The sequence below is a fragment of the Symsagittifera roscoffensis genome, chromosome 2 (genome assembly GCF_963678635.1).
Source record: "Symsagittifera roscoffensis chromosome 2, txSymRosc1.1, whole genome shotgun sequence".
In the NCBI taxonomy this organism is placed as follows: Eukaryota; Metazoa; Xenacoelomorpha; order Acoela; family Convolutidae; genus Symsagittifera; species Symsagittifera roscoffensis.
In genome coordinates, this window is record NC_087063.1 from 32,278,639 (window position 1) to 32,305,804 (window position 27,166).

At 37.1% G+C, this 27,166-nt stretch overlaps 1 protein-coding gene across 1 annotated transcript; it reads right to left on the bottom strand.

Annotated features, from left to right (window-relative positions):
* Nucleotides 1-585: 585 nt before the first annotated feature.
* LOC134840104 (protein phosphatase Slingshot-like) lies at nucleotides 586-20,501 on the bottom strand. Its single transcript, XM_063855797.1, has 7 exons — nucleotides 20,372-20,501; nucleotides 20,258-20,296; nucleotides 20,156-20,189; nucleotides 19,994-20,076; nucleotides 4,224-4,276; nucleotides 4,082-4,156; nucleotides 586-2,183 (listed from the first exon to the last, which is right to left on the bottom strand). The coding sequence occupies exons 1-7, from the start codon at nucleotides 20,423-20,425 to the stop codon at nucleotides 641-643; spliced, it is 1,881 nt and encodes a 626-aa protein (XP_063711867.1). The 5' UTR covers nucleotides 20,426-20,501; the 3' UTR covers nucleotides 586-640.
* Nucleotides 20,502-27,166: the final 6,665 nt, after the last annotated feature.

The window sequence follows — 27,166 nt, forward strand, 5'->3', positions numbered from 1 at the left end:
AGATTTTTGACCTACTTTTGATCAACATTTTTTAAAACTCCTTACTCGAATCGACTTGTTGAATTTCACACACTGATAGAATTTGGAATAATTTTGTAGATGATCGTTCAGTTCAAATTTTCGATCTATGAAGTTGAATGAAAGGTAACTCTGTGGCAGCACTTCACAAACTTTTACTTACTTTTTTAGCAACTGTCAATTTACTAAAAAATAGCATAAAAACGTTTTGTAGCTCTACAAATAGCAAAAAAGGGCAGAAAACTAAAATATGTCTCTGAGACTCAAACATCTTAGACTTTTTCTGTGATGTCAAAAAAATGCATCCAATTGAAAAATGTAATAGCTAGTTAAATAATTTAATAAGCATTTTATAATTTTCAAATTATTAAACTTATAGAAAAAGATAAGTTTCTAAGCGACAAGAATTTACGATACTTGTATTTAAACTTCAATTACGCTGTAGACGCATTTATATTACGTTGGTATAACCCAACCCAACATGTTCACTGACTCTCGCATGACAAAAGAGCCCCTCTTATTTGACTTCTAATACGAGAGCCTCCTGAAAGCATTCAAAATAAAAACTCAGGTGGAAAAACTATACTGTCAGTGATTTTGAAAGTGATAGTTTACAAGTGCTTTAAAACTGATAATTTATCGACTGTCTTGAACTGGACAACGATTGGGTGGACCTTCTGGATTTACTGTCCCTTCCAAGTTCGTCTTTGTTCGCGTCTCGTGGGTGCCGACTCGTCGTGCACAAGTCGTGTTCTCGTCTCGAATACATTGCACGTGCTAATTTCGGTTCCCCAACAGGACATGCATGTGCATATGAACTCGAATCATACTGACGTGTGAACTGATTTGCAGATGAATTGCGGTTTCGGATTTGACGACCAAGTGAACTTTCGGCTCTTAGCCTAGGTGAACTCGGCGTACTGTTCGGGTAAGTTCGTTCTGGGCAAAGGTCAGAGTATTTTCTGGACCGGGTTACTCTGGATCTAGGGTGGTGAAAGCTCGGCTCATCCGTTTCAGCATCGTAATCTTCGTCGTCAACGCTACTCGGAATCCACCGAGATTCATGATATTGCACTTCAAGATAGTCCTCACAAGGCTCGCCATGTGACTTCGATTTACGATAGCAAATTGTTGTTTCGGCTCTCCGTCGATGATAACTTTTCTCTTCGCTACTGTTGAAATCCGAATCATCATAATATTCGCCCGAGTCTATTCGTTGCAAAGATCGCTGGTATTGATTTTCGTTAAAGGAACGATAAACACCTGCACTTCGTTGTAAACTAGGCGAGCTGCCTACCTCAAACTTTACAGGCGAGCTTTTCTTTCTGTTCCTGCGTTCAGGCGATTCTTTTCTTCGATTCTGACTCATAATTGAAGATGAACCAGAAGCACTTGATGTCAGAGGCAAAATATCGGAGTGCACTGATAAGGTATCGAACTGAGGTTGTTTTACAGATAGGCGGTGAAATTGTGACAAAACATTGTCGCTATGGCTCGTTGAGCGAATACTTCGATTGTCATCCGTTTCGCTTCCTTTTTGCTTCTTTTCATCGCACGACGGGTTATTTGGTGTTGTAGAAATGAGACGTGATTGGTCAGAACTCCGATCAATTTGACCGGCTAATGACACATTCGATTCGCGACCTTCATTTTTTATGGTAAATTTTGGTACATTTGCGGGAAAACTTAATGCTGAACTATATCTACGCTCGGGTTTTGAAGTACTTGACGCCGACGGTAATTCAGGAACAGTTGATTCTAGACAAGGCTCCCCATAACCAGGCACTTGTTTTGTATGCTGGGAAGGTGACTTTGTTGATAACTCTTTCTCAACGGCCCATGAGTACCGCCTTTTACCCGCTGGAGGTACGGGGAAAATATTTTCATCCATACTTTTGCAGTACTTCTCGTATGCTTTCAGACTGCGATTTAGAAGAAGTTGATCTTTCAAAGGGTCGTATGTCGGAAAAAGAGTCTGGACCCTCTTTCGTTCCTGCTCTAAGATGGTTTCCTGGTACTTCTGGAGTTGTGATTGGAAACCGAGGTTGGGATTGGCGGTGGACCTGTTGTATTTGATACACCTGAGGGCATCTTGCCATGATATGTCTGCGACTGTCATTAAGTACGCAACTACTAACGTGGTGCTGCGTGAAATGCCACACATGCTGCAAAAAGAAAGTTATTAAAAGCAATGGTTCAGTTATGTAGTATTAGTAACAAGGCCGATAAGTAGATTTAGGGAAGGGGCGTGGGGTGACGCGGACAACCTTTCCCCATCTGCTTAGTGATTTGAGTCACTGACTACCCAAAGAGCCCCCTTTGTTATTATTTAACGGCATTCATTTTCGGCCGACCATAACTTTTTCTAAAGTCGCCTTTGGCCAGCTGATTAGTACTAAAACTTAGGGGAAGCGAATGCAGTAATTTTTTGCAAAAAAGGGTCTTCGCAGTGTTTTGGGAGAGCTCGGGAAATCAATTTGGTCGAGCTATAAAAACTTGCACAATTTTTGAAATATTTTAAGAACCCCCCTCGAGAAAATCCTAGATTCTGTTTTTACCATGAGTTGATAATCAAGGATTTTAAAGTGGGAAACTCATAACTTCTACCACAAGATCGGAAAAAAAGTGCTCAATCAAATAACGGGAAACTAAACTTTGGCCGAAAAAAGAACATTTAATGTGGAATGCCTGGATGGTTTATAATATGGCAATGATCGAGATTTATTTGGGGTTGATCGGGTGGAAACGAGCTTCTTGATTTTTCAAAAATTTTTCGAATTGTTCGCGTCCTTTGACCCAGCAGTGATTTGGAGGACGATTTTCAGCTGACACAACCAATTTCTGACCCGAAGATTATTCCCGTTGTCTTTTTCCACAAACGATGCTTCGCAACGACCGGTCTTCGAAGCTTACATCAGGCACGAAGAAACGAACAGACGTCTTCTGTGATAATAAGCTCCAAATTTCATTGGACGAGCAATATAGAGCCAGTCGACAAATAAGACTCGAGCGAAGCTAATCTCCATTAGCTCATTCATGCAGGGAAAAATCGAACAGCTAGTCTGTTCAATCAGACCCCCCATTAAATTAGTATTGGTTCACACCAGAAAAAAAAAACATTAAAAGCTCTCACGAGAATGCTAAAAATAGTCTCGTTTCACCATGAACTGTTTTTATATAACTTAAAGTGAGAAAACATCAAATTTTGACTAATGATTCCAAAATACCAATATCGCCTAATTAGGCAAAAAAAAATCAAACATCAAAAATAAACAGAAAAGGCCTAAAGTTTTTATGAAAATGGACAAATTAAAAAGTTTTTATCAGGATAGGTTGGCTCTGATTATTGTGGGCGGAACGGTCTGTGTTATTTGTGCAGTTTTCAACCCAGAGACGAAACGAAGCTGCCCAATACTTGCAATAAATTACAAATAAAGTACGGCGGGCTAGGCCAAAGAGAAAAGAACCAGCCACTACGTCCAAAAGTTTGAAAAAGTCTGACAAAGTTTGCAAATGTTTGTCTCTGATGATGTTCGTTTTTGGGAAAAGAAACATTAAAAAAAACAATTGCCAGTGTTTAACTAGCATTCCTGTTATCGCTAGTTAATTTGGCTACTAAGTCGGCAATACTTGGTTAGACACCGGCGGCGCCAAAAGAAAGTGGTCAGAAAATTTTTAAGCTTTAAAACACTTGGACAGTCGAAGTTTTCAAAGTTCCTCCGACCCAAATCACATCCACGCATTAAAAAATATTTTACCCTTGCATTGACGCAATATGAAGCAATAAAAACTGAAACCATTTAAGCCGAAAAAAAAACGAAAATAAATCAAAATTGGTTTTAGTTAATTTGCAACCAACATGTTGTTAACAAGTATATGTTCCGAATTGATAGCGCTTACTATTCACAAGGTTAATTAGTTTTTTCTGCTCTCATCTTCTTTTTTCTTACCAACCATATGGCAGCTATTTAGATTTTCAAGTGAACGAATACACATGGTAACGTCGTAAAAAGTTCTAAAAAATAAAATTGATTGTCTTCTAAAAATAATATTGTTTACTGACCAGTGAACTAGGACTCCACATTGATTGACGCGGGCTCTGTGAATAAAGTCAACAGCCTCCCGGAAATGGTTTTGGCTAAAAAGACATATCTATGAACCAAGGCAAAAAAAAACTTTTTTGAAATAGAGCAATTTATATTTACATTTGACTGCTCGGATTATCCCCAATTTGAATGCATAGATACGTCAATTGCTTCTAAAACATCAAAACTATCATCATCAAACACGGTGATCGTTGACTCCTCGGAGTAAAAAAACACATGGATTTCCTTCGTGAATATCAATGGCTCTGACATTTTCTACAGCGTGGGGGAACTATATGAATTTTAAAAATCCTGCAATCTAGCTTTATTAGGAATGAAAAATTGATTTTTCGAGAAACTCAGAGACAATATTCTGAAGATACCGTTTTTGATCGTTTTCTTTTGTACAAGTTTTATCAACGAATATCCATTCACGTTACTTCATTTGACCTTGAGCAAAAATCTGCCAGTGGTGCCAAACAATGTTGAACCTTTACATGCCTCATTTTAATCTCGTTTTAATTATTTAATTGAGCAATCGTATCTGTTTTTTTTTGCCATCCCTTGATCACTGCTATTGTTACAACCAATTTTAGCGAGAAGGGATTGATTACGAATTGGTTATTTTGAAATAATCTTAATGGTTCATCATAAACTCATCTCGCAACCAGCATTGATTTGACTTTGGAAATGAGAGCCCATTTGTACTGTAATGGACTTTAATCATCCTAAATGAATAAAAGAGGGGAAAGCAAAGACAAATCCATTAACTGGGAAGCCCCCAGATTTAATTTGAGCCATTCATCAAATGCAAATAGTCACACATCATTTATAATTCCTAGATTAAACAGCGGATTGGAATGATGGGTAGAAAACTGCCATACAAAGGAAGCACCCCCCGGGTTTGACCAGATCAGGGAGGTCCGTGTTCATCACGGTGATGGATACTCAGCAGGTTACTGAACAAAGGCCAAGCAAAACAAAATTAAAATCTATCAAATCCTTATCATCCCACAGCTATATTTTCACGATTAAGCGTTGGTCTAGTTGTTTTTTTTTGTCAAAACATTCATGGGAATAATTAAAGAAAAACAGTAACAGGAAAAACCCAAAAAACGTTTGAATAAAAAAGGGGTCTAAATGTCTAATTGCTGTACATATGGCTCAGAAATTTTCGACCACGGCAGCTACAAGTTTCGCCACATTCCAATTCCGAAAATCACAATAAATAGAAAAATAGACAACAGACAGCTGAAAATTGGGCTACTTCACTCGAGTAATAGAAAAAATTCCTTATAGAAGATTCGACTATTCGAACTACCATTTTAACGAAATTATTATTGTTCCGACTTTCGTAACGAAAGTAACGGAATATTTGTGCTCGGGGTTGGTTTTTTCTCCAGGCAAATTTCGACTTTTTAACTAACCATTTTTCACGGAATTGTTTTTATATCATTCAAAATCTATTGTTGTCCTGAGCTTAAATCTGAAAAGATATTTCACCTGTGATCAATTTTCGTAAAGTTATGGGGGTTTAAAGATTGCCATTTTGGGCAATTTGGGACAATTAACTATTGTTGTCCTGAGCTTAAATCTGAAAAGATATTTCACCTGTGATCAATTTTCGTAAAGTTATGGGGGTTTAAAGATTGCCATTTTGGGTAGTTTGGGACAATTAACGCGCGATATATTTCGCGCTATTAACGCGTAAGCGGAGATTTAATCCGTCTTAGAAATCGTTCCAAATTGGTTGAACGAAGCTTGTTTGCCATAATTGATTTGTTACAAGGAACGAAATCTATCCTTTTGTACTTTATATGGCGTGTGGGGGGATGATTTTCATAAAAAGTTTCAAATTTTAGAAAAAAAAATTAATTTTATTTTATTTCATTTATTTTTTTTTTTATTATTACTGCTCCATAAACCTTAAAAGGCAGTTGGAACATTCAGGGCTTCGCCCTGATACGAGCAGTCTTGTTTGTTATCATTTGAAAGCTATTGATGTCATGAATTCAAACTTCAAACGGAAAACTTTACGAATTCAACAGTTGATTTCCTCTGAATACCATGAACACCAAAAACTTCTGAACTTTTGCTATTTCATTGTATAAACGAATAACCAGTATCCGTAAGTACAAAGGCGTTTGTTCAGATACAGCTGGAATTTCTCATAAGTCTCTCGAACAGTTCTGACTTCGCACAAAAACTCCGTAAGATGAGAACAACGAGAAAAAAGCTACCGAAAGTCAATTTTAGCTCGTGTTTTTTTACAGCATAACATCACGCTAAGTTTCATCAATAAGTTTCTTGTTACAATTACTGTAGACGCAAAATTTAGTTTTGATTATATATCGCATCGAAAACCTGTAAAATTCAAGCTGGAGCTATCAAGAAATAGCTCAATATTTCCACATCACACAATATCAAAGAAACAAGAATAGCCGGTTACTGTTCAAAAGTAGCACAGAATGTTCTGACCAGTCTTGAAAAAATACAACAGAAAAGTTATTTTTTCAAATTAGTGTCGATTTTTTTTCCGGAGTGGTGTGATAAAAGGAGCTGAACGAAAACTGGAGAATAGGCATACTCGACAGCCATTAAAAATGAAAAACAATTTTTGTAGAAAAATAACTAGAAAAACGAAAGAATAAAAAACAATTTCAAAATTTCAAAAACAATTTCACAATTTCAAAAATGTGCCAAAATACTCGCAAAAAACGTACGCTACTTGAGTAAAACTAAAATTTAGCGTTTTAAATTAAACTTTTGTAAGCTTTTAAGCCATTAAAATTAGCTATTGTAAGCCTCGCTTTATTCTCTCGAATTAAGACAAAAAACCAAAAAAATTCAAACTGGTTTTTCTCGACACTGAGAAAATTTGTTAAATTTTTTTATATCTTTCAAATTGTGGTTGTAAGGGCCTTAATGTGATATATCAAACAACTCTCTCCGATGATTATTTGTAGTAGCTGATTTGTGTGGATTTTTCAAACGGTCGGAACAACCAGATGGCTATGAACAATAACATAAAGTTCCCTCAGACTACATTTTTCATTTAAAGCAAGATAAGGGAAAAAAATGTTTCGGCAGATTTATGCAAACAAAAATTGTCGCTTTTCGCTGGCAGATAGTCTCGACCGATATTGTTATTTAATCCCAGTACACTCCAAAAATTATGAAACTTTGCCAAGATAACCCATTTGAGCTGACGTACCTGATTCACAATGCCATCGGACACTCAGTCTGAAGAGTAATTATATTCAGCACAATTTTTTATAGTGATAAAAATGGGAAATTTATTTTAGAGATGCTAATTACGACTGAAAAAGCTTTCATATGGTATTTTTTAAGATCGTATATAAGTTTTTTTGGAGTACCTGAAATGCGTGACAAAGTTTGCCTTAGGGCATGTTTCACTCCCATCCCCGGAAACTCTGCCGGCTATCAAGAACATGGAACCTCAAGCTGGATTGTAAAACCAAAGAAAAATCAAAGCTTGCTGTTAATTTATTGACTCTTCTCAGTTTTTGGACAATTAATGGACGCCCAGAAAAAATGTGAAATGAAACATTGGGGAAGTGGTTTTTCTAATTCATGAATTACTTGTTCCAAAAACTGGCTAATTTAATTGGCGAAAGCCATCATCTATCATAAAACAGTTTTATGTGGCAAACAACAAAAATTATGAGCTAAAAATATTTCATTTTTAGAATTTAACAAGAAACAAAAAATAAAAATTCAAATGTTTAGAAAAGTTTAATTAATAGTCTCTCACGTCATCTTATCGTATCTGAGCCATGATCGCTTAAAAATTAACTAGCCTAGCTACTAAAAAGCAGCTACTGTTTCTAGTAAACTGCGAATACTATGCAGCAAAAGCGCAACTAAATAAAATTGAATTTTTTTGTTATGTGCCGGAATCACACTTCCAATCTCCAGATTAGAATTCGCACATATTTGCATCTGCGCCATGACCATTTGCAGTTATATCAACACTAGCAATCAATAACGCAGCTGCAGATGCTATTTAACTCCAAGCTTCAATATGCACCAAACATACCGCAATATGAGCAAAATTTTTAGCAAGTTGGGTTGCAAAAACAATTGATTCGTAATATATCACTATGCTCGCTAGCTCGCGTGTGTAACTCTGAACTGAGAAGGGCGCCCTGTTGCATCAAGGTTTTTGGCTGTTTGCACCTATCTTTTACCTCAAATTTACACCTACCTAATGTCATAGCATTCTACATGATTCCCACCTCGATTAAAAACGTTACCTTCTGTTCAACAGTCACAAGTTTTACCATCTGAGACAATTAAAAGTGACTGCAAGCAAAACTTATAATTCCAAATATTAAGAACGAGTGACGTTAAGATAATAAGTAAAAAGTTGTTCGTAAGGTTGTTCCGTTCAAGCCACTGCGGGGTTACGAAACAGCCTGATAGGCTTGTACATATTCAACAATTTGAAAAACCTAGACACATTCATTCAGATAAATGAAGTATTCTCAATTGAATTGAAAAAAAAACAAGACTGCTCGTATCAAGGCGAAGCCCTGAATGTTCCGACTGCCTTTTAAGGTTTATGGAGCAGTAATAACATCAAAAATTAAATGAAACAAAACAAAATGAAAAAAAAAAAATCTCAAATTTGAAATTTTTTAATGAAAATCATCCCCACACGCCATATTAAGTACAAAAGGATAGATTTCGCTCCTTGTAACAAATCAATAATGTCAAATAAGGTTCTTTCAACCAATTTGGAACGATTTCTAAGACGGATTAACTCTCCGCTTACGCATTAATAGCGCGAAATATATCGCGCGTTAATTGTCCCAAATTGGCCAAAATGGTAGTCTTTAAACCCCCGTAACTTTACGAAAAATGATCACAGGTAAAATATTTATTCAAATTTGAGCTCAGGAGAACAATACCTTTCGAATGATATTTTAAAAAATCAATCAAAATTGGCTAGTTAAAAAGTCGAAATTTGTCTGAAGAAAAAAAAACAGCCACCCCGAGCACAAATATTCCGTTACTTTCGTATCGAAAGTCGGAACAAAAATACAATCTCAACCTAATTGAGAAAATACAATCTGAATTGTCCTACTGCAGACTCAAATTGTCTTATTTTCTTTTTGGTCATTTTTATTGCCACTGAACTACGATTTGCTGATACATACACAGTGACAACCAAGAGAAGAGGAGATAACTGATACGTTAAGGACTAAAAACCTTCAAATGATGAATTAAACAAAAGAGGAAAAAATAATTCGTAAGATCGTACCGAACAATCCTGATTTTATTACCATTGTAACCAAGGTATCAAATTAGTGACCCAGATAAAACCCGCATGTTTTCAGCCTTCTTGCTTAAGAATATATAAATATTGCATTTCGAATCAAATGGAATATATGTTAGGAAACTATATAAACAAGTAAAAAAATATTTCTCTCAGATTCAGATGCGAATCTGCCCACTCAGTATGGGAGTGCAGGACAGATACCGTAGACCCGAAACTTTCTTATCAGAGAAATTGAAAAATTTTGATTTCTTTCAATTTTACGATATACGCTGAATGAAAAAAAAAAACCTTTTTTGTAAATCTCTGATCTGGATTTGGATCTGAATACCCGGCGTGCTGAACAAATACACTCACCTTTGGTTGAAGGTAGTTATAACAAAATAATTTAAAAATTTGAAAAAATTTGATTGCCCTATCTGTAATTCCCAGCCCCTTCAGTGAAACTTCTCCAGGGAAACGAAAAGATTGAACTTTCAAAATTGTCGTTTCCTCAGTATGGGAAGCAATCCAAGAAATAAGAAACCCGAGCCAAATATAACATGAATTTGCGAGATCTTCAATATCCGGACCAAATCTACAAAGTTAAGAACTTGCTTTAGCTCGTTAAAAATGGACTGAACTCGCGCGCTCCTCTGGGGGTGGCGGGAAAACGCTGCCCGCCAAGAAAAAAATCCACTGCCGCAACGTTTTTCTTTTCAAAACGCTGGACATCAATTAACTGCTTAAAATGTACAAAAAGACGTAAAACAAAGTGTTTTCAAAGTGTTTTAGTTTTTTCTAAGGCTTAACGATTCGGCTTGAAAAGTACTGCCGGCCTAACCCCTGTACGCCAAACTGCATGCAAGAATTTTTTTCGCAATACTCAAATTTTCAGTCATTAAACAAATTTCAGTCATTAAAATAAATGTTTTTCTTGATACTTGAACTGTTTTTATTATCAAAGCTCTTGCTTTTATGGTCTTGCTACGCAATTTTCTTGTGAATAGTTGCCAGAATAGCCTGGTACGCAATTCTTAAGCAAAGGGGAGTGGTAATTGAGGTATAATTATCATCAAAATAGAGGAAAAATCCAGTGAATTGAAGAATAAAAAAACTGAAAGCTTAAGCTGCAAAAGGCAACATTGTTGTACAAGAAGACATTTAAAAAACAGATAGAGCTAGCAGCTGCTCTATTTTATTGACATTTATTGAAATTATAAGTCTATAGAGGGAAGTTTCGGGAAGTGCATATTTGTGGTTTCAGAAGACAGAAAAAGAAATCAATTTTATTTTTTCTGTTTTTCACAATGAAGCAATTAATTTCAAAAACAGCATTTAGATCTCTAGATTTCAGCGAACTTTTGATTTTATATCAAGCTTTTGAATGCATATGTGATCAATTAATAACTTGTAGAACATTGATCGCGTAAGGTACTGGTTGCGCCATTTTTTGGACTGGGTCAGCTTCTGTCACAAAATCCGTCCCACAGAGCACTTGAAATAAGTTCAAGTTTTTCCCTTTTGTTCATGTTTTGACATTTTTTTTCAATTTTTCCCCTCTTTTCTGTCGATCTTCCATCTAAATTTACCGCGCGATTGACTTCAATAACAAAAAAGACAGAAAACAGGCAGAAAAAATGCACCGGCATGAAAACAGTTGGCCTTATATGAATCTTATCTTAAGCTTCAAGTCAATGCTATCTGTTCCAAATCGGAGGGAAAAATTAGAGCATTTGTCCTTAAGCAATGCAATGAAAATATTCAGCAACAGCTAATTTTGAGTAATGCTTATATGGCACATGAAAAATATGCTACCTGTCTTAAAAAAATACTACTAGTAAGGAAGTTAACTTTAGCTTTTTACTGAAACTTATCGTCGACGAAAAACTAAATCATGATTATTTAAAATAGAACAAGAAAAGCTCGACTATAAAGCCCGCTGTGAAGGAAAATTAAATATGGAAGCCTTCTTGTTTATTGAAATATGGGAACTAATTTTTGCCATTCCTAAATACCAATAACCAATCAAAATTTCAACAATTTTTTATATCCTCCTTCAAGCCATTGAAAGGAATAACACCTCAAGAGAGCATTTAATAGAAGTAGTAAAAATTACAAAATTACTTCATACAAACTGGGAGAGAAGCAATTCAGTTCTGTGCGAGGAGAGGGTTTCAAAAAGTTTTAAAGTCATAAAAAGCAGGAGCGGATCTAGGATTTTCTCGAGGTGGTGAGCGAGTTTTTCGAAAAATAAATTGTAAATTTTTGTCGACCATTGTAAAGCTTAGGTCGACTAAATTGATTTTCCGAGCTGTCATAAAACACTATAAAGATCCTATTTTGAATTTTTTTTGCGACGTCATGAGCACAGAATTCGTCACTTTCTCCACAAAACAAAACAACAAACTTTTGTTTTGGGATAGCGTCGATGATGCATTTATTAAAACACAGACAAAAACGGCAAAAAGCAGCTACTAAGGCGTATATCTAGCGCATTGAATTTTTGCCTTAGTTGCTTGAATAAATTTAAACATTTGTTTTTAGGTTAATATTATTACCATTGCGCCACAATAACACTTCTTAAACAAAGGGAGTAGCCTTTGAAATAATTGTAATTGAGAAAAAAAATAGGAGAGAGAAGAACACATCTACCTGTTGACTTTCACAAGTGGATTTGGAAAGGATTAGAACCTACGCTCATAGATTCGCCTCACTCACCAGCCAAATTTTTTCACTCCGGTACTTTTTGCAGCAAACATTTTTGCAAAATACAAATTTTACCTAATTTTTAGAGGCAGCGTTTAGTCAGTATTTTTCGAAAAAACAGCATTTTAGGCACGCTTCTCCTTAGATTTGCCTGATAAGCTGAGTCGTTTGAGGAAAAACTAGGTGTTTCAATTTTTGCGGAACTCAAGGAAAATTTACCTGTTTGACCTATAGAAAAAAAACAGCAACAAAATTATCAAAATCTGTATGTCCATCTCTGCACTTAAGTAACACTAATATATTCAAATAAAGGAAGTTAATATCTTTTAAAATCCATCCACAATTCATTATTTGCAATTAAATTTATTAATTTACATTTATTTCAATATGTAAAATACTTACTCTCTAACTATTATGATCTATACTGAAAAGTCTAACAAATAATTTTTCTAATATATTCACATTTGTTCATGCTTTTGGGATTAATTTTAGTTAACAAAGAAAGATATGTCTTCCCGGATACCATAGATGAAATTTAAAAAATTGCCACATGTCGAAAGATAATTTGAGTTGATCATACCAAACTCTACAAACTATACATCTGGAATCTATTTCAGAAGTTCCCGCCATATTTGGTAAATATAGATCATACTAAAAGAGAATCGTAATTGGTGTATATTTAAACACACCAAAGGAGAGGTTATAGAGAGCCTTAGAAAATTTAAAAGCTAATTATAGTTTTTTTTAAAACAAAAACTCAAAAGAAAAACACTTCTAAAGACATTTAAAAAATCACTTAAGTTTATACGAAAACTTTTTTGTTGTCAAAATGGTTTTCAGTTACAATCTTAGTAGTTTAAACCTCCGGGTATATGCGTTTTACTATTCCAGTTATATGTGACACTATTCCAGTTATTAGTTAGTTTAAAAGTCGGAATCCATTCATATCAGTTTGTTAACTGTAGCGTTGTATGACTGATTCAATGGATGATGAGTTCATTGGGGGCTGGTGGTGTGGCCATGGCCTAAGCAAACCCCCTTCACCTTTTTCAGCTGACTTACTCTGTCAGAGTAGCCCACAAACCGCTTTTTCATTTCCTTGACTATCAAAGTGTCCACATAGTGTTCCTTTATTGCCACGTTAACCTTGCAATATCAGAACAGCACTTATCAAATTCCAAAATCATTTAATTTGAGAAAAACTACCCGATCGATTATTTAATTTTTAAAAATATCTTGATGCCGTTTCAAAATTATGAAAAAAACTTTGCCCTATAGACGCTATGCGGACGTATTTATCGACAGCGCGCTGTTTCTACACTGCTGATTTAAATTATCCGTACGAAACCAACAAAATTTGAAACTTCAAACAAGTTTCTCTCAAATTGGGCCAAGATTAGACAAAAAGTGAAGATAACAAACGTTGCTTAGAATTTTACCAGAGCTATTATGGTGCAATTTATTTTGTAAAACTCGGAACCAAAATGATATCTCAAAATTAATACATTAGCGCTTCCTTAAAAATTTTAATCGTTCAGCTAAAAATGGATGTCGTACAATAGTACCAACGCGATCCTGGGTGAGGTGAAAGAGTCAAATCCAAAAGCCAAACCCAATCGCCCCCCCCCCCAAAAAAAACCGCTACTGATATCGAGTCGAAGCTCGTTCAATAGAACCGGAGCAGCCAAAAAATTTAACTAACGATATACTTTTATATTGAATACACTGCTTTAAGGCAAACAGAGGTGTTTCTAATGAAATATTAGACTAGGAAATTGCAAGTTGGAAATGTCAGATTATTGAAAGATTGCTTTTCAAAATTGAAAGTCGCGCTGATTTTATTACAAACGGCATTCAAGCATGAAAGTGGAAGGAACTAAAGGGAAATTAACCCGTCACTTCATTTGAGGGATTAAGATTGACCTTTAGAGCATAATGAACAATTTCACATGTTGGTTTGAAAAAAGTTCTCCTTGCTTGATGGTAAAAAGGAAACAATCGCCAGCCCAAATAGTGCAGTGTAGGTCCTAATCACGGGAGCAACAGAGGGTCTCCAGAAAGCAGCTTGTATGTTGATAGTTTCCAGTATAAACTGTCTCGCCTTGCACTTAGAAAAGGGGGAGTTTGGGACTCGTTTTGTCAAAAGGTGAAGATAATGACATACAGAATCGATAAAAATTTCGATGAGCGAAAAACCAAATATGATATTCAAAAATCTTCAAAAATGGGCGTAGACAAATTTTTATTGAAAAAAAAATGATTTTGTAAGTTTGAAAAATTTTTAAAAAAATTCAAATTATTGTATAAAAAATCGGATGATCAACTTTGATCGAAAATGTTCAGTGAAGACTAAGAATCTAGTTTGAATTTAAGAATTTAAGTGGATTTATTCGCATCTAAACTTTGATGGGCTTCTTTGATTGAGATTTATTTAATCTATTGAGCCTAAGTTATTATTTATGCACTCAATGCCGTTCTTTGGTTTGTAATGGTAGACGAGCAAACTGCGACGCCAGTAAACTAGGTGCTGAGAATACGCACGTGTCTTTAGGATTATCTGCAGTGATATAAAAGAAACTTCCTCAAAATTTCTGCACCAACTGCATAAACTGAAATTTAGATCATAAATTAAACTCACATTCATTATACAATGCGAATTCATTCACTGCGCTAATCCGGGTGTAAAAATCAATCGTTCAACTTGCAAAATTTGCAGCAGTTCTGCACTTTGTGAAGATGGTTATTTGCAGTTAACCTTTGAGCTAAATAGATGCAGTTACAACGGACTGCAGAAATATATTTTATTCATCAACTGAGGGAATGCAAAAAGCAAAAGAGACGGCTGGAAACGTTTAAACTCAGCGGCAGAGGGATTAATCAGCTCCTCTGCACACAAACGACAAGCTACAGGGGCATAAGTTGCACCAGGTTGAATATTTTAAACGAAAATGTCACCAACTCAAAATACAAAACGGCATCAATTTGGAGCAGAGAGCACCAAATTTGATTAAATTTATTCAATAATTTAGGATATCAAAGCATCCCACTATTTCTTTTTAAAGCTCTTAAAATAGGTTAAGATTTAGGGCAAAGTAACATTCAATTCAAGGGATTACCCTAGCGGGCTTCAAAGAATTAGAGGTCCAAAATTAGACACGGTTCCCGAAAAAATCTTCAACGAAAGATTTGATTGATTTCGTGATGGCACAAAAAATCTGATAAATGAATGATTCACTAAATTTTTTGCACATCAAATAGCTGCTGCACATAAAGCATAGCAATAATCTTTCAGGTTACCGCTGATGAGAAAATACTTTATGAAAGAAATGCCGGTTGCTGTGTAAGAAGTACAGAATGTTCAGACAACAATTATTTTAAATTTTTTTTTATATATATTTTTCAAGTTTAGGCCGTTTTTTAGAATGCGGCGTGGGCGGAGAATCTAAAAAACTTTTAGAGGATAAATACTGGTCTTAATTGACCACAGCTATTTTTCAAAAAAGAATTATCAAAAAAAAATTCAAACACATAATAGCCTAAAAACTTTTCAAATTTTTTAAACAATATTTTTTTTTGCTGAGCGCTTGTTTTTTTTGCACACCAGGAATCTTCATGAGCTTCCGACCGGTTTTCTGCGACATTGAGAAAAAAATTTGGAAACTTAAGAATGTCGTTCAAATCTCGATAGAAAAGCCTGAATATAAAAATATCACTCGACCCAATCTGATTTTTTCGTTGTACCTAATTTTGCGTGGAAAAACTTTGGAAAAAACACCAAAGTCAACTTTCATAACTAATTTATGGATCTGGACAAAAACAGAGTTTTCCAGGTTCTTATGCGTTTTGAGAATTAAAGCTGAAACCAAAAACTAAGGGCAATCGATAGTAAATCAAATTCACTAGCTCAAAAGCATCATTTCGTCAATCAAAAAATGTCACACGTTTCGCAAAAGAAAATGTTTTACTTTAATCACAGCGGCAGGGCCTCGGACAAACTAGCCAGCATTTTCACCATCCCTCTCCTTACCTGTATTTATTTTTTCTCGGATCAGTTCTCTGGTTTCTTTTGAGTAGTCATGAGAGACACTAATGTTTTTGTAACAATTGTCGGCTATTTTCAAGTTTTTCAGAACTGCAAAAATTGTCGCTTTTAGTTCTTTGTGCTCCATGACTAGTTTTAAGGGCCTGCTTTTAATATAAGTTTGATCATTTGCATTGGAGTCACCGAGCCTAATGGCGCTTTTCACTGTGATTTCTTCGCATTGGAGTCCATTTCGACAGAAGTCAAGGAAGAAGGATAAATCATCGTCTTGTCTTTATTTTGCAATCAGTTTTTTTTGCCCTCAGGGACTCTGAAAGGTACCACATTTGCTTCTCTTTTCTCGTTTTTCTTTGTCCTGTTACTCCAGTGTTTCTCGCACGATCTCTTTTCATTTTGGAGGCTTTGAATGAGACATGTTCCATGAGTTTTTATCTCTTGAGGAATGTCGACTTGCTTAGTAAGAACGTTGTCTAGTTTTTTTTCGAAAGTGTTCCGCATGGACTCTGGCTTTGAGTCTATTTGTTTGTCGATAGCTACAGAGATCTTTTGCAGTGAGTTAGCGTTTTCTGCTACTTTTTTCTCAATTTCCTCAATTTTAGTGATCGATTTCCAATCCTCTTTTAACACCTTCTTCCCTTCAACTGCACAGTTGGGGCATAGCCACAGAATTCCGCTTATGTTTTCAATTGCTGAAAGCTAGTTCAATGGTAAATTTGAACAGTTACCACCATGAAACCAAGTTCCACAGTAGATACACTGGAGAGAGCATTCACCACAAGGGTATTTTTCGACATTTTTTAAATCAAGTCAGCCTTCCCACCAACTACATTCCAGACTACCAATTTGGTTTCCAGAGAGGCAAATCACCATTGTCTCAACTTCTCTGCTATCTCCACGATATTTAAAAAGGAATAGAGAACCAGGAATCAATTGTCGAAGCAGTGTACCTCGATTTCTCGAAAGCATTCGACAAGATAAATCATCAAATACTTCTGAGTAATTTACATCACATTGGTGTGAGAGGCCGCCTTCTAAATATTTTAAGGAGTTATCTTTCGAATCGCAGACAATATGTACAAATCGGCGACACGATGTCCACCTATCTTTTCATAACAAGCGGAGTGCCTCAAGGTTCACTTCTCGGGCCACTGTTGTTCCTTGTTTATGTTGCTGATATGAACGTAGGTGTTCAGTCACTGCCTTATATGTTCGCGGATGATACTAAATTTTTGTCTCTGAGAAACTGTATGGCTTCTTGTTTACAAGCCGACTTGGATGTTCTTGCGAATTGGTGCGAGGCGAACCAAATGCTATTCAACTATGACAAGTGCCACCTCATCTCGTTTGGGAGAAAAAGGTCCAACACAAGCCTTAACATACTGGGTCAACCACTTTCCCGTGTCAATCAAGAAAAAGATTTGGGCGTCATTCTCAAATGGAGCATCAACAGCATCCACTTTACAACAGCATGCAGAAAGGCAAACTTTATGCTTTCACTTATCAAACGCAACAGCTCTCCGAGTTTGACATGGCATCATAAATTAAACATGTACAAGTCAATGATAGTCCCTATTATTATGTACGGCAGTTGTGTTTGTTTTACATCCAAAACCGACTTGAAGACAATCGAACAAGTCCAACGTAGAGCGACGGATTGGATACTTGGCTATCCTAATACAAGCTACAAAACCCGACTCAAGACTCCCAACATCTTGCCGATATCGATGAATATGCAGATACATGACGTCTTAACGCTTTCTAAAATATTGGACAACAAATACACTTCGACTGGAGAAGGTTTCTGTCTTTCAATCAACCAAGTTACAACACAAGAAGTTCCTCATTACAACTATTCAGTTTACCCATTCTTAAGCTCGAAGTTAGTCGTGGAAATTTCTGGTATCGCACACCGAGACTCCTGAATATCATCAGTAAGAAAATTGACGTCTCAAACAATGGTTTGAAAGGAAGACTTTTACACTTCTTTTGGCAGTATTTCAACAACTTCTTCGATGTCGATAGACTGTGCACATGGAGGTTTGCCTGCATGTGCTCTGGATGCCGTGATACTCTAAATTAACTCTTTTGTTTTGGGATCACTCCCTGCGGTTCTACCGCGAAGCTTTAATAATAATAATAATGATGATCATAATAATAATAATCGTAATAATAATAATAGTAATAATAATAATAATAATAATAATAATAATAATAATAATCATAATAATAATAAGGATTTAGAAGTCCGTTTTGATCCAAAGAGGATGTTATTCGAAAGCTCAGCCTCCCCACCAATTAAGGATTTAGAAGCCCTTGAACTAGACAGAAGATCGAGGGTAGGAAGAGGGGGGAATAAACGGTTCAGAAGGGGGGCATTCTTCATCCGGTAGGTAGTAACTGTGTTATTGATCAGGTCGTGCCACATCACAATATATCTCCTTCTTTCTTAATAGGGTATTGCTCTGATTGTGTTTCTCAGCGAGCTTGCTCCGATGATAAATACCATTTACATACAATGCCGGTCACTATTACATAAGTTTATCATATCAATAAGGCTAACTAATTTTAGGAAATTTATTTTTAAAAAAGTGAAAAATTGTTCCAAAGAGTCTCAAAAAAATGAAAAGAACAACCAAATCCCCTACATTTTCATCATACCTACTTTTATCTAAGAGTAATTTCAGTTCCTCAATGAATCAACACCATAGGACTTTTTTGCAGAGTTGTGAATGATAGAGCGAGGCATGGCAAAAAAAACAATAGGCCATATGTTAATTTGATCATGAACTCGAATATAAAATTAACCAAAAGTTTAGGGATCAACAAAATAGGAACTAATTGCATGTGAGCCTCATAAAATAAGGTAACGTGCATGTAAACAATGCTTTATTACAGAATTCCAACATAACGCTATCAAAAAACATTTTTTCGCTGAAGGATTGGATTGGCGCGAACTATGAAATAGAAGATAAGCAATCCCACATAAACTTAGCGCAAACATTACAGCCTGGAACCAAACTAAATAAACCTTTTAGTTGATGTTGCATTAATTTTGTGTCAGTTAGAAATTTCAATTGCCAATAAGATTTTAATAAACGAAAACAAGCTGTAAGTTAGCCATTTTCTAAATAAAAAGTACATTTATGATTTTGTCGCATTAAAAAGTCTAATATCGGTTGCAATTCACTCGGTTTTGCAAAAGTATCTGCGCATTGAAAGCATTGCAGATATAATGCCTAGAAACAAAACATCAATTTCTTTCTATCAGTTCTATTCGCTGTTATCAGATTACTACCTGTGACTCTTCTTCCTCAATTACGATGCTCTTTATGCTACTTCTGCTTTCTAAACGACAATAAGCCTAAGCCATGTCAGTACGCCAAATAGAACAGATTGAAAAATTGGAACAGTTTTTGGAATATGAAAATAAAGATGACGACAATTTTTAAAAATTTATATTGATAAAACTTACGAGTGGGATGGAAAATACCCCCCACAGTACCACCGAGTAAAATTACACTATAAAGTTGGTTAAAAATGTTCATAGGGCAATTTGCAAGAAACAAATGTGGTTAAATTTGTTCGCTTGCTTACACTGACACGCTTCAATGCAATTTATATCATCAAAAAAAAAACATTTCCAAGCGGCTGTCGTGAACAAATCTCAGTTCGAAAAAGGGGTAACTCCAAAAGCGCATGATTCACGATGTTCAGCATATACCTTTTATTTCCTACTTTACAATACAAAGGTATCATAGTAACCGAGGTTACAGTCAGGAGTCCCTAAGGTATCCCAGTCAGGAGTTTCATCCATTTAGGAAATGAGGTGTTGCAAATAATGATGAAACATTTACTTACCGGGTAAATAGGGGTTGCATTATCGTGGATAGAAAGCACATACGAAACTTTATTCTTCTTCAGTTGATCATAATCTTTACTATCTAAAAAAAACAATTAATATAATTGTAACTCCTTGAACAAAAACTATTTCAGCATGAAAATTAAAAAAAAATGTGGCACCTCGCAGATTTCCCAGATATAGTCCCGGCAGAATCTGAAAGAACAAAAAAAATAAACCCATAATTTTAAACTTAACCAGTCAAGTTCCAGGAAAAATCTTACCTTGCTCATCCCATTTCCCATTCTAAATTTGTGAAAAACCTATAAGCAATAACATTAAAGAACGAGAGATATTCATTGGATTTATTCTTCGAAAAAATCTGGTTTATGTTTTACCTTTTTCAAGGCTGCAATTTTCTTTTCTTCTTCCTTCTCATCTTCATTGAACATAAAAATCAAAAAATAAACGTATTTATCAGAAAACTAGTATAATTTTGAGGTATTTTGGCAGTATTAAACAGACGTTTGGGGGATAATTAGAAACTTTATACTATTTTTGCTTTTTTTTAAGCATGCCTGAAAAAGTTTTGTATCAAACGAATTCTCCACAAGGCATAAAAAAAACGCACGTGCAATATAGTTGATGTTTTTGCCTTCTGATTTCTACATTTTGAAAGAGAAAAATCTAATTTTTTTTTCAAGTATAACTACGGGTGAAGGCTTTTTTGCCCCCCATTGAGTAAAACCAAGTCATGAGTCAACAACAACTGACGGAATCTCAGCTACCAATTACTCACGAAGTGCTGATTGAAACGGAGACAAATTTCAGAAATGCGCTAACAGCAAACAAATCGACGACACAAACAAAACAAATCCAAATAATCAAAATCATCCCCCCATTCTCGAGAGAAATTGTAAGGTCAACTGAAAATCTGGCGCAGGCATATCGAAGTTGTGCTTCCGATATACTTAAACAATTCCCCACAACAATGCAACAGAAGATGACAATCTCAAAAACAATAACCGTGACGAAAGATGACCGCAAACTTCATACACTGACAGTTATTGCTCCCCCCGAAGCAGAGCAATTCATAACTAGCATCAAAAGCGAAGGAATCGTTCTACTTAACAGGACGGTATTTCCCATGGGATGCTTTCCAAGGTCTCATAGACCCAAGAACATTTACCCTAAACTAGCAAAAATCAAATTGTCGAACTTGCCTTATGTATGCAACGATATCGAAGCGAAATTAATTCTCCAATTGCCAGAAGACATAATTCATAGCCCCATATTCCAACGTGAGACCTGTATCGTAGCTGAACCGGGTCAGTATGTTTACACAGGAAGAGCAATTTTAGAAGTTAAAATACAAAACGAAGAACAAGAGAAAAAGCTGAAGGACTGGTCTTATAAATCGAGAATGGATGGCTTCAAAATGTGGGAAGGTGTAGAAATCTCATTTCACAAACCTTCACTACATGAATGTCAAAAATGCAAGATGTCTGGACGCCAAGAAAAAGGTCATCACGATGATTGGTGTAACATAGGGAACCAAATAACCAAAAATCCAAATAATTGGATTAGTTTATCACTAAACTAAATTGGATAAGTTTATCACAACAATTTAGCCTAATTGTTGTGATAAACTTATTAAATAGATTTGTTATGTTTGATGTTTGTGCCTGTATGTGGAGCGCCCTCTGAGGGATTTTAGAGACAGGTCTGTCGAGTGGCTTTCTGTGGGGAGGTGGGGAACTGGAACTGGCTTGAGAAGTCTGGTGGTGCGCCGCTGAACCTGCTGAGCTCGGGTGAGATTGTTCCTTGTTTTTGATTTTTAACCTTTATGCTGCCTTTTAACCTTTTTAATTAATTTAGTTGTCTTTTTTTTTTATTTGCTGATTTGTAAAATTCCCACTAACCGCTTATCTGTAACATTCGCCCGGAAGATACATATCGACGGATAACAAAACTAAGTCTTAAGACGACTGGCTAGCGTCTAAACAGAGCTTTGCATGTTTTTCACCGTCTCTGCCAAGCCAGTACTTTTCGGTGGTCTTTCTTACATCGGGTCGACAAAAACGTTACTGTTCTCCGGCTTCGTCCAGAACGCTCAAATTAACTGAATTACATGCAAAAATAGTGAGCTCATGGCTGGGTCTCAGTATCCCCAGACCACGAGGTCACTCCTAAAAACAGGGCTACTACTTATTATATTACTATTGTTTTTGTTCAGTAGATAAAAATCATCATCTCCATCGAAGATGGATCAACCCTTTCCCCCAACTCCTAGCACCTCATCCTTGTCAAAACTAATCCAAATATCAGTTAAATTCAAGTCAGGACATGACAGGATGCTAAAAGTTTATGTGAGTTAATAAAAGTTTCCGTCCCGAGACCCTTCCGGATTCTTGAATCCGCCGAATCAAGCTCCTTACTCTTGATTTCTTGCTAATCCGGAAGGCTGGTTCTCACCCTTCACCGTTGTTGGCAACGGCCTTGCAACTATTGTAGCAGCACAATAGTTGCAACTCGGAACGTTCTCTGCTATTCTGTAGTTCGTTGTCGTTCTCCAATCTCAATTTTCGTACTGTTCGCAATCGCAGATAAAAGTTGTTCTGTTTTTCACTCGCTTTTTGTTAAAATGGCCGTTTCAGCATTTCTCAGAAATGTGACGTCATCATTCGAATTTTTGAAAATTTAAAATACTAGAATATTCTAGCCCTCACCGTTTGGCCAAACGTTCCAATAACGTCGCTAATCCTTCGAAATCATCAACTCGGAAGGCTTACTGCTCAAAATTCGAATCCTGCTTAAATTGCATTTTGGCCATTCTGGTCGAATGTCACATACTCCCCGGACAGTCCGGTCAATGTCCTCATTGAATCGCGCAATGTTCTAAATGGTTACAGTGTCATCGAACAGAATTTACAAAATGCACGAAATTACTTTTACCTACGTCACATCGACTCACTGCAGAATATAAATGGCATCATACTACATCACTATAGCCTTCAAATTCTTTCATTAATCTGCACATTGAGGATATGACTTAAGATAAAACATATTTTCTGACTTCCAGTGTCAATGTCCCGATTGAAACTTTTTCTCCTAGATTTAAAAGGTGTTGGCTTGCAGGACAGTCCTGCCAACCAACAAGCTAAAATTATCCTACTATGCTCCTTCCCTTCGGAAATCTTGCTTGTTTATTGTCCTGAATATTAAAACCAAGAGACCTTGTGGTTAGAAAGAACAATGCAACAACCTCCCTCCTCAAGAAGTTACTCAAGTTTTTCATGTCACCACAAAGTGATCAGTCTTCCTAAGTGATTAAAAACAATCATGCAGGCTGGAATATTTAAATATACTCTTCCCTCAAGCCTTTCTAAATAAATAATAAGTGAGTGTCTCTAAAGCCACTTCAACTAAAACCAAAATGCAAATTTATAAATGCAACAATTTCAAAACTCAACAAAAATGTTTCAGTTTTCAATTACAACTTGGTTGCTTGGTTTCTCATTTGCGTTTTTCACACACATAAAACAATTCTGAGTTTTAACTTTTCTTCATCATCCCTTTGTTCTCTTCTTTTTTCGTCGTTTAGAAGTTCTAAAACTTCTAAATTCTTCTAATTTTCTTTCTTGCTGCCTCTTGTTTTCTCGACCATTCGTCAATGCTCCATTTTCTCCTCCTGTGACGCTGACTCCGCACTCTCGGTTTCCGTGTCTTGTAGCACGTCATTGACTATCCTGACGCTGTTGGAAGCCGTCCTCCAACACTTCTGCTCTTCCACCCTCTGCTTACAGCAAGGTAGGGGATCCACGTTTGATTCTCTGTTTCTACAGAAGCTGTTGTGGAGACACAACGTCACGTTTCTCTCCAAATCTTCTTTCAGCATCTCTGCCTTCTCATTTCCACTACGCTCGCTCGTCCTGGAAATTCTTTTCACAGCGGTGGTCACTGCATTCCGATGGGTCACGAAAGCTCGCTTGAAAGCTCCTGCCCCAATGTCCAGCTGATATTCACTGTACACTCTGCCATGTTTCGACATATGCTTTTTCGCATACTCGTACAACCATGCAGTCATGTTAGCTCTGAACCATGGCATCAATCGTTTTCTTGCCCATATCTTCTTCACTTCCATCGGAATGTTTAGAACTTTGCACATTGTCTCAAAAAGATCTAAATCTTTTAGACAATCTAATTTCTGCAATTGTCCTCTCGTCGGTGCCTCCTGTCTATTATTTTCTCTCACATGAGCTTCCAGCCATCGTATCGCCATCATAACTCCCACTATCACTATTGTTATGGGCTGTGATGAATCTGGTAAACCCATGGAGAGCAACTCTCCAGAGTCCCAGATCAACACCAAATTACTACGCTTGGGATACCACCAGGTCTGCAGCAAGCAGTGGCAAGGAAACTCGTCATGTGTCAACATGATGCTCCTCCAATTGCGTTTTCCTGAAGCTTCCAGCAATGGTTCCACTTCCATCATCACTCGGTGGATTTCATCATTCTCATCTACTGCATTGTAATCTGTGACAGTTGATCCTCTCTGTTTCTGTTTTTCAAAGTCACTGAAGTTCCCGCTCACATATCCCATGAACTTCTTTCCTAGTATTGACTCCAACTCCTCTTTGGTTCTCTCTGGAACTGCTGAGAACATCTTACATAGTAACTCGTAAGACTTTTCAGACATTCTCGCCAATCTCACGCACTTTGGCACTGAGAAAGCTTGATCCACGATCGTTCTTGTACTCTTCACGTCCACAGCCACGAAATGTACAGGGTATCTGCTCTTGCACATTGGGGCCAACGTTGAACCCACCAAATATCGTGCTCCTGATGGTCTACAATAAGTTTCGCTGTGTCTGATGTTCATCTCCGTTTCGATTGCTTCCCTCCATTTTCCTATATACTTCTGCTCAGTCTGCAGAACTCCTGGGAATACTTCTACGCCGATGGCTGTGACCATCTCATGTTTCTGTTCTAGATTCAATAGTGACTCTAAAGAACCAAACATGCTGTAGAATCCTAGTGCTGTCACTAGATTCACATCGGTTCCTCCATGGCAATCTGCTATCAGTTCAGTTAAAAAGATATTTATCCTAAAATTTATTAAAATCAATTGGTTTCTAAAATTTTGGAATTCGACCTAAGATTGGACAGTCCAAACTTTGGATCTATTCCCAAGATCGTCATTTAGTTGTTCATGGTCACTAACGCTTACTTACCCATGATCTTAATAACCTAACACATAACATAACATAACATAACCTAACACACATATCACATATTACATGCAACTTGGTCTTTGGCCTAACACCCTCTCGCTCATCACTCAGCCTATACTTAAGTAATATTTCTTATGTAGATACACTTGTATGTTCGTATCAGAGAATATCACGTGTACAAGCGCGTACAATTCCCGAGGATGCAGTCTTCCTCTATTTGGATCGTACACTGGAAGCGAAAGCTCCTTCACGTCCATTTCCACAAGGAAGTCCCTCAGCCTCGTCAAAGACAAGACTAGATTTTCTGGGTCCACGTGTTGCTTCTCTGTCGCCCTCGTTACCAGGAAGCATAAGTACTTTCCCGGTATCTGCGACACCGCCGGGGGTAAGGCTGCTACGCCCCCTATCCCTGGTCTTTGCTTCCAAAGGAATTCCACGTTTTTGTATTCCCTCTTAAAATCTGCCGCTAGCGCCGTCCTAAAACTCATGTCTGCGGTGATTGCTATCGCACATGTTCTGTTTGTGAGTATGAAATCACTATCTGTTAGTACTATGTTACTTGAATATTCATTTGGTAAGTTAAAATATGACTCAACTACCCTGCCTATGTCAGGTTTCTTAGGTTCTTCGCCTGTTTCTGCTTCTAAGTCTCCTGTTTCTCTTGCTATTCTCAATTTTTTTATTATCAAGTTTTCAGTGTGGGTAAGTCCTACCCCCACTCCCCGGACAAAAATATCCATCGGCGTCCCCGTCGATCGCATACCGGGTATTAAGTCAAGATTAGAAGCTGGAATGAGAAGTTGTCCTTCCTGGGCAGCCCAGGAAGGATCATCTCGTTCGGTCTTAATGTATTTCGCGCTTTCGCGATCTACGTCTTGAATCGTAACGCTGTTCTTTTCAGGGTCTGATGTCATTTCGTTCAGCCACTCTAAGACACGCAGGTTCGTCAGGTCTTGTTCATTTGACTGCTGTTGCTCATCGTCGAACTCCACCTCGGGTTTCGACCAGTCGTCAACCCACTCATCGTTGTGATCATCGACTATGTCAATGTCCTGTGACACGGTTATTTCCTCTAAACCCACTACTTCCTCCACTATTTTCTTTAGATCTATCCTATCCACTACAAAGTCGTCACCGTAAGGATTGTATTTCTTTCTTAGTCTCGTCCCGTCTTTCTGACGAGTCTGCATCGTGAACGGAAGATCTGGTTCCATGTTCTTGGGAACCTCTGTCTGTTCGGAATCCTGCCAATCTTCCTCTGCGTAGGGCAAGGTTTCATCGTCCGCTTCGATCTGTTCGTTTGGATCCAGGTCCAATGGTGTATCCGTACCTTCCTCTACGACTTCGTTTCCATCGTTCTTCTCCCTGGTGCCTTTTTCATTGACCTCACAAGCAGGATCCATCATTAGATAATCCCCTTCTTCCATGTCTGCAGGTATACACCAGTCTTCTGTCGATGGATTGTGTGGCTTGATGTTCTCGTAGTGGGCGGCTCGGCCAGTACTCAGTCTATAAAAGCGTCCCTCTTGGTGCACCTCTGTAATCATGAAGGGTCCCCTCCACTTCTTCAGAAGCTTTTTTGTCCCTTTCGGTGGTATAACGTTCTGAAATACCCATACGTAGTCTCCCACCGAGTAAGCCTTTGCACCAGCTGCTTTCTTGTCGAATCTTTTCCTCTGCCTTGCCTGTGCCTGCTGAGTGTTTCGTCTACACAAGTCGTTCAACTCCTGTTGGCGTCTGATCACATCCCTCACGTAGACCTGTGGGGATGTTTTCTTTCCCTCATACTCTGGGTAGAAGAATGTCAAGGGTAAAGACTTCTCGTGTCCCGTCAGCATCATGTGTGGACTGACTCCAGTGGTGGAGTGTTGCGTGCTATTATAAGCTCCCATCACCTGTGGAAGGTATCTGTCCCAATCGGTCATATACCTGGAACAGTATACTCTCAGCATCGAT

Excerpts from the sequence above, each read along its gene's own strand:
- LOC134840104 (XM_063855797.1), bottom strand. The coding sequence starts at position 20,425 with ATGTTCAATGAAGATGAGAAGGAAGAAGAAAAGAAAATTGCAGCCTTG. Across the intron at positions 20,077-20,155 it reads ATATCTGGGAAATCTGCGAG|ATAGTAAAGATTATGATCAA; the intron begins GTGCCACATTTT and ends TGTTTTTTTTAG. Across the intron at positions 4,277-19,993 it reads ATGCAACCCCTATTTACCCG|AAGCAATTGACGTATCTATG; the intron begins GTAAGTAAATGT and ends TTGATGTTTTAG.